Raw genomic sequence first — 8506 nt, 5'->3', positions numbered from 1 at the left:
TATCCTACACCTTTAACCGTATGTATTAAGCCTATTGTCCTTATGTCCTAGATCCTAATCTATATCTTTACCCTATGCTGTTTACTATCACTACCATATCACAGTCTATTCACAATGTACAGCAGTACCTAGTTCACATGTCACATAACACATTATATGTATAAAACACCTGACATTATCTACATGAGGCGATTGGTGTCTTCAGGGGTAGGAACGTGACAGTATAGTCCACCAGCCTTACACATGCTGCATAGAATATCTGCAGAGTAAATTGAGCAGATCTATGGAGGTAAATTCATGCTGCCAATGCCAATGGGTATTTCACCCTTTGAAATACAAGGGGAGAAATATACATATTTATTGCTGCAGATTTTGCTGAACCTTCCCCTTTGCAGGAGGGAAGCAGTGGAAATTCACATGATGGCAAAGTGCACCGCTACGAGTACTTAGTGTCTGAAATGTAAATTACACTAAGGACATTTTGTAGCCACTTGTATTGTAGGTGTAGTTGTAGTACTTCAGACTCCATTTCCACTGGGACGCGGGTCATCTCCTGTGTGTACACAGTCTTATTCTTTTGGTGGAATGTGCTTTTGTCAGACTGGGTCTCATTTATCAGATATTGTCCAATATGTGATGTAGTTCGCTTCCTCTTTGTATAAACAAGAGCAGGAAATAAATGGAAATTCTAGTTTTGTTGGGTATGTTAATCCAAAACAGCAGCGGCAGAATCTCATTAAATCCAGAGGAGCCGGACGTTATTCTGCAAGTTCTTGTAGAAAGTGAACCGAATGCAGACCTGGTGCTGACATTGTGTCCTCAGAGCAGCCTGTGCCTCTATACACGAACAAGCCGGGCACTTTAGTAGATAAAAGACGAGGAGCTGATCGCTACTTCTGTCTGTATATAGTGCACCTAGTATAATGTGCCAAACTTTGCACTGAGGAGGGGGTGACACCCCGAAACACATGTCTGCAAATTAAGATTTTGGTTTGGCTTTTATCCTAAGTCATGTGGCAAGGTTCGTTAAAGGGTCGTTATTAACTTTTAGGATTGCTACTTCCAATAGGTGGCGCTAGAGTTTTAGTCCTCTTCCTATCCGGAGAGGCAATTTGCATAAGCACTGCTCCTGCACAGGGGCCCACCAGGGATTTCACCTGCTCCTCCATGGGTCAGTCCCAGTCTGAGAGTGGTCCGGACACTTTAATTATGGGAACAGTGAATGTTTTTGTAACAGGACCCCTACAATCCATGAAGAATACAGGGGCCAGCTATATATTACATAATAAAGAGAACTTATATTTATCAGTGCATTTATTACATACATGCCCCTTTTCTCCAGATGTAATAAGGCATTGTACTCTGTAATGTCACTCCATTTTTACTACCACTGCTCCTTCCCATTGGGGCAGAGGAAGAATGCAGCAGTTGTTCCAGTACCCCCCATTCACCAGAAGGGGGCGGTGGTGTAGTTCCCTCTGTCACACAGGCAGCTGCCTGTCACTCACTCTCTCTCTCTCCTTGGAGCAGGCAGCACACAGTAAGTTTGTCTCTTTACACCATTAGGCATTTTGCAAATAGTTTTAACCCTTTAATGCATAGAGATCACCCTGCACTCTGGCACATCCTCTGCATCATTTTCTTTGTTGTAGTCTTTTTAAGAATTTTCTCTTCCTGAGGTTTCAGACTAAATCTAAGCTCCAAACTTTTTGAGCAGTTGTAAGAAACAACAGACTGTTGAGAGAATCTCCAGTAGGTACAACAACTGTGGAGGCATGACATTTTTGGTGAATTGTTGAATCGGAATTTGGGCGTAAAATGTATTTACCTCTAAGAGTATGTGCACACGACGTCTTTGAGATGCCGGCGGTTATTTTCCTGAAGAGTCTTCGTCAGCTTCTTTTTAGTCGTTTTTGCAGCCGCTCCGCCGCTGGCAACTTTGCTCTATACTGTCAAGTTTATAGAGTCTGCGGCATCCAAATGAAGTCGCCTGAAGATTGCTGTTTTGACATTACTGTGCGTGAGGTTCATGTTTTGTGGCACTTTTTCGGAAAATAACATGTGCACATAACCTGATGTCCTGTCTTTGGGTGGCTTTGTTTGGATGCCGAATGCTCTATACAGGTTAAAGTACAGAGTAAAGACACCAATACGACTGTAGAGGTTCGTGAAAACTCTTCAGAAAAATGACTGCGTTTTCCTGAAGCATTTTCATCTTGGAAAATTCAGTGGTTCCGCCGGCGTCTTAAAGATGCCGTGTGCACATACCCTTAAGGCTAGCGCAAGCCACTATATTTTTGGTCCAAGTGCAATCCGACAAAATCTTGGGTCGCACTCGGACCAATGCATGCGTTCAATTTTTTTATTTCTTTTCCTTGGACAGAGTCTGTCCTGGGAAAAAGTAGCAGCATGCACGATTTACATCCGATATTCAGATCGCACTCGGCCGTGCAAGTCATTGAGTGGAAATGTAAGACTGCACTCAGATGACATCTCAGAATTGGGAAGATGGAGACATTTTTTTTTTTTTTTCATTTCTCCACATCTGAGAAAATCAGATTACAGAGTGATACAACTCTGATAAGAGTGATTAGCACAATCAGCCCAAATCTCTCAGGTGAAAGAAAATACTCTTGTGTGGGTCCCAGCCTTAGGCTGCAACTAGACAGAAACCTCGACCGTGACACAGGTGGCGCTGCCACAGATCACACTGTGCAGCTGCTACATTACTGCTTAATGCAGGTGAGTGGGGTCAGCTTGTGATCCCTGGGGGCCGGCGACAAGCAAAAAACAAAACTTTGGAAACAGTTGGACTTTTTGCGACTTGCTTATTTCAGAAGTGGCGCCCTAGGGGGTCGCATTACGACCTCATTCACCTGTATTACGCTGCGATGAAGCAGCTGCACAGAGCGATGTTTGGTTGTGCAGCCTGACGCCATCTAGCCCCAGCGTTATTGTGTTTGCAACAACAGAGAAGAACCCGTCTCTCATTAAGCTGCTGCCACAATACACACCTGTGTCAGTGGCTTGTAAAATACTTGTACGCTTCATTATATTGCTGCAGTTATTAATATCCTCATCATCACTGCTGTATCTACCATTATCCGCTGCTACCCTCTGAAAAAATAACTTTAGACAACAGAACATCTACTCTGGGGCTGAGTAACATTATGAGCGCACATTGTGTTTCTGAAAGCAGTTGCCATATTGTTCGTTATTTAAAAGAAAAGTAACTTTTTTTATTAAAATGAATGGATGAGAGCGCTGAAGTGTGTGTCCTCCTGTCCCCTAATACTGCTGTCACACTGGCGCTGTGCATCAGTTACTGCATACAGACTACTGCCGACAGGTCTGAAGGACAGCCATTATCCTGCTGACTGATATTCAGGACTGTAGCGGAGTTTCATATCCCCCTCAGGCCAGCGGGAGCATTACACGAGTCAGCCAATTTTATATTAATAAAGTTTGATTTGTGCATAAATGCAAACTAATCAACTTTCCACTATATTTTGTGTTCCAATTTCTCATTATTAGGCCTCGTTCAGACGTCTGATTTTTGCGTACGAGAGCTATCAGTGTTTTTCACTCATACCTGTGATACATTATGGGGCCATTCACATGTCTGACTTTTTTCTAGGACTGCGTGGTCCTTGGAAAATATTGGACACCTGTCTGATTTTGATGCAAAGGTCACATCAAAATCAGTAATGCAAGTCAATGGGTCCGTGAAAAAAATCAGATTGCACTTGGATGACTTCCAAGTGTGGTCTGATTGTCACGGACTGTCAGAATGGGGAAGCTGGAGAAATTTTTTTTTTTAAATTTCTTGACGTACGAGAAAATTGGGTGACACTCGTTCCACACTCTGATCAGAGTCTGATCAGAATAATTGGTCCGATTTTCTTGTATGCAAAAAAAATGGGATGTCTGAAAGAAGCCTCAGGCCACGGCTCCACTATCAGTATTTGGTCCGTATTCGGTCAGTATTTTTTCTCAGGAGTGGGAGCCAAAACCAGAAGTGGGTGATAAATGCAGAATTGGTGACTTGTTTCTATTAGGCTGCGTGCACACGATGCGTTTTTCATGCGTTTCCGCCGTGGAATTTCCACAGCGAAAACGCATCAAAAACGCTTGGTAATCCGCACCCCATGGTCCCCAATGGCATTCCGCAATGTCAATGCACATGCTGCGGATTTTTCCACAGCGTTTCTGCAGCGCTCATAAATCCGCAGCATGTTCATTAATTTTTCGGAAGCGCCGCCATTGACTTGCATTGAGACGCATAGAATCCGTGTCTGTACATTTGTACACGCGGATTATATGCGGTTCAATGTGCGGATGGTACCCAGTTCTGGAGGAGAGAAGACTCTCATCCAGACCTGGGTACCAATGTACCTGTAAAAAAAAGAATAAAATAATAAATAAAGTTTATATTCACCTGTCCGGCGGCCCCTGCAGCGCTTACCTTCCAGGACCTGAGATGACGTCGCGGTCATGTGACCGCAGGCTGTCTCGATGGTCACACTATATAAATCCATGCCGTTTGCATGGATTTATACAGTGTGACCTAGTTGTCAAGCACTTTCCAAGTGATGCTATCGCCTGGAAAGCGCTTGTCAGTCCGCATGCCGAAACGCATGTGAATCCGCATGTATTCTGCAGGAAAAACGCATGCACAATACGCATGCGTTTTTTCTGGCAAGGGAGATGCAGAAACGCTGCAGAAATTTTCTGCTTCATTTCTGCATCGTGGGCACATAGCCTTATACCTTTTCTCTGATTGTTCCTCACCTGGTTTCGGCTCCCACTCCTGAGAAAAAATACTGACCAAATACTGATAGAGGGGCCGTGGCCTTAAAGTCTTTTCAATCTTGTGATCCTGTTGGGCTTTTCAACAGAAGACACTTCAGGAAACTCTGGCGTTTTTTTTTTAAAGCATCTTTTTTTATCATATATCTTTTTGGGCATTTTTCCAACATTTATAGGGTGTCTTTTTTTTTTTTTTACATGCATTTTTCACTATTAGTGGTTTTTAAAGCAAAAACATTGGCAACACCAAAATAACAAAAGCAACAACCAACTACATGGCCCAAGTTGAGAATTGCCGAGACTTTATTGAAGACATATAAAAGACACAAATGCACAAAAATGAATAAAAACAAGGCACTCCACAGATGATACAGAGGTGGAATAAAGACTACCCAATATAATCATTGAAAATAGCTATAATTACCAAGGAGCATAGGTCAAAGGTCCAGGCACCCACCACACACCCGACGCGCGTTTTTCACAGGAAATGCTTCGTCCAGGGGTGAAACGTGCATCGGGTGCGTGGTGGGTGCCTGGACCTTTGACCTACGCTCCTTGGTAATTATAGCTATTTTCAATGATTATATTGGGTAGTCTTTATAGGAATTATTTATTTATATATGCAGCTTTACTTGGACATTGTGTACAAAATAGTTACTTATCTATATTTATTCATGTTGAGATGGAACTACTCTATGCATTCATGTATTTATAGTTATTAACTCTTAATATGTGGTTTGCCATCTATGTATTTTATGCTGCCTAACTAATATAATATGTAAAGCTCTATCATACCTTATACTGGTTGTTATATATTTACCTGTTGGAGCTACATGAATGATATATTGGTTACTTTATACATTATCTAGGTCCAGGTGCTCCACCTCTTTATCATCTGTGGAGCGCCTTGTTTTTATTCATTTTTGTGCATTTGTGTCTTTTATATGTCTTCAATAAAGTCTTGGCAATTCTCAACTTGGGCCATGTAGTTGGTTGTTGCTTTTGTTATTTTGGTGTTGCTGATTGTGAATTAGGCCCAAATGATTTATTGATGTTTATTAAGCAAAAACATTGGCAAAACACTCAAAAAGAAGACCTGGCGTTTTCCGATGTCTTTTGAGCTTTATTTTATAAAATATAGAGCGTCTTCAGAGAAGAGAACTCCTGAAGAATGGTCAGGTCACTTCTTTTAACATCTTGGGGTCTTTCAAAACCTGAAGCAGTTACAAGACGCTCAAAAGAGTGAACATGGGAACAGCGAGTTGTTTTTATATACAAATGAATAAGTTCATTGTTTTGAGCATTTACTGCTTTTTAAAGTTGTTTTCAGAGTGGAATCGCCTTAAAAAGACCTTGTGTGCACTTATCCTTAAAGGAGACCTGTCAGGTCCCCCGCGCCCCCAGAACCACCAGCAGTTGGGTCTGCAGATATAAACACTCTGCCTAACAGTCCATGTATTTCATTACATACAAACAGATCTCTAGAAAAAGTATTTCTAAAGACCGTTTATGATATGTAAATGAGGCCTTTGACTAGTCGAGGTGGCGTTAGTGTCCCCAGACTTCCCGGCCCACTTAGCATGTTATAACACCCCTGTGGGCGTGATAACATGACTTACAAGTGCCGTCATCATCGCAGCGCTATACATACACCCGGCTTCAGAGGATCAATGCATGTGTTCACACGTTGTGTTTTTGCTGCGTTTTTTATGCAAATTTTAAGCTGCCTTTTACAGCACCACCAAAAGCTATGAGATTTCCGAAATCTCATGCACACACGTTGCTGTTGTTTTTTCCTGAATGATTTGGAAAACTGCTGCCTTTTTGCAAACTGCAGCATGTCACTTCTTTCAGAGTTTTTTTTACCCATGGAAAGCAATGAGTAAGTGCAAAAATGCAGCAAAAAAACCCCGCAGGTATCAGGTTTTGCTGTCGTTTTGGTGCCAAAACCTGCGGCAGTTGTATCTTTGTTTTTTTTGAGGACACTAAACTTTATCAGCATGCGACAGAGACAATAAAACGCAGCAAAAATGCAGCGAATACTCAGCAAAACGTGCTTTTTTGAAGTCGCTTCTTTACTGCAGAGAGAGCAGGTTTTCCCTGCAGAAAAAAATGCAGCAAAAACACAACGTGTGAAAATAGCCTTAGGCAGGGAATTTAGCTATGCAGACCCAACTGCTGGTGGTTCTGTGGGACGGGGGACCTGACAAGTTCCCTTTAAAGGTGATTTGTCACCATGTCAAGAGTGGCCACTTTTAGCTATTATTTTGTTCCTGCTGCTCCACTGATTTTGCAATTTTGTTCTTTAATTCTCTATACAGTTCCAGAGATATAGGTAATTTTATGTTGTGTTAATGTTTATGGTCTTTACCCAACCCTTGGGTAACTGTATGGCGGATTAAAAAAGAAAGAAACAAACAAAAACTGGAATACTTCGGGGAGTAAAATAAGAGCAAATATCGGCCGCTTTTGACCCGCTGACAGGTACTCTTTAAGTCTACATCTGTCTGGACTGAAGGTTTATGCTGGTGCTTAATCTTATATCTTTCTCCTCCATCCATCCATCCATCTTTCTCCATAGAATATCATAAGCTGCAACTATCATCTCATTCCTCAGTAATATGAAAATGTGTTCATTCAGTGAATACAGATTTTTTCCCACGTATTGAGAGTGAACAATCAGTCCAGGAGGAGAAAAAAAAAGCTCCTTTCTCTGAAAACATATATTCCAGAAATTCATATATTCACTTGAACAATTGATTTATGAAAAATAAAAGTTAAATCGAGGGTTACTTTATAACACATTCTGCTAAATTGTGCTATCGCATCATAAAACCATTTGTACTAAACAGTAAAACTAACAGGTAGAGGTAATAGCTTTTTTATGACAGGGCATTACGTTGCGTTTGACTGTAGAGGTATTGTATTGGAGCCAACTTTTCTAATGGCCATAGGGAATAGAGCTTTAAAGTCCTATAAACAAACCCACTTTTACACAACTTTGGCTGGCAGACAGGGAAGGCTCCGTCATGTACTGGTGAGCAGAAATTCCTTCTAAGTATCAGCATAGACTTCATACGCCAGCAATAATTGTGCATTTATGTGGGTAAAACCTGTGAACACACATCCCTACACATATTGACTTTCATGAACAACCAGATTTTCTGTCCCAGGTTCCTTTGTTATTTTTTTTGCACCTCTCCGTCTCATCCTTTCCTACCTATAATAAACTGTGATTGACAGTCAGGTTCTCCTTCATTGATGAAGTTGCAGCTGAGTATTTTTTCATAAACTGGATTTGCAGCAACTACGACTCTACTAATCCTGTTAATAAACACACTAACCCCTGGAGACCACTGAAAAAAGAAGATTGTTTTATGTCACAGTCATGCCGTGTGTATTATATATTGTAAGGGGTGATAAATTAAGTTACTGCTGCAGAAGCACATTAACAGTGGGAGAGAGATACAAATCTCTGCTGATCACCTCTGGAAGGGTTATTCCCCAAAAAAAGAAGTTATCCCCTCTGTAGAGTAGGGGATATCTTGCTGATCCGGGTTCTGGAACATCAAGAATATCGCTCTGCAGCCCTGTCTTGGACATCTGCTGAATTTACTGCCTATAGGACAGCTGGAGAGCCGAGCATGTGCAACTCTGCTATATTTGATTCAGGACAACTTGGGCTTTTTTTGAGAAT

At 41.5% G+C, this 8506-nt stretch overlaps 1 protein-coding gene across 1 annotated transcript in view; it reads left to right on the top strand.

Annotated features, from left to right (window-relative positions):
• Nucleotides 1-1391: 1391 nt before the first annotated feature.
• Nucleotides 1392-8506, top strand: part of FHL1 (four and a half LIM domains 1) — a 78212-nt gene continuing 71097 nt past the window's right edge. Inside the window, exon 1 of the mRNA XM_073641293.1 lies at nucleotides 1392-1540. Coding sequence (XP_073497394.1) covers nucleotides 1420-1540 — 121 coding nt within the window. The 5' untranslated portion in view covers nucleotides 1392-1419. The remainder of the gene's footprint in view (nucleotides 1541-8506) is intronic.

This window comes from Phyllobates terribilis, unplaced genomic scaffold (assembly GCF_046119375.1).
Source record: "Phyllobates terribilis strain yellow unplaced genomic scaffold, ASM4611937v1 Scaffold_7__3_contigs__length_470593459, whole genome shotgun sequence".
Lineage (NCBI taxonomy): Eukaryota > Metazoa > Chordata > Amphibia > Anura > Dendrobatidae > Phyllobates > Phyllobates terribilis.
Note: the sequence above shows the minus strand (reverse complement) of the source record. Positions and strands in the feature narration are given on the sequence as shown.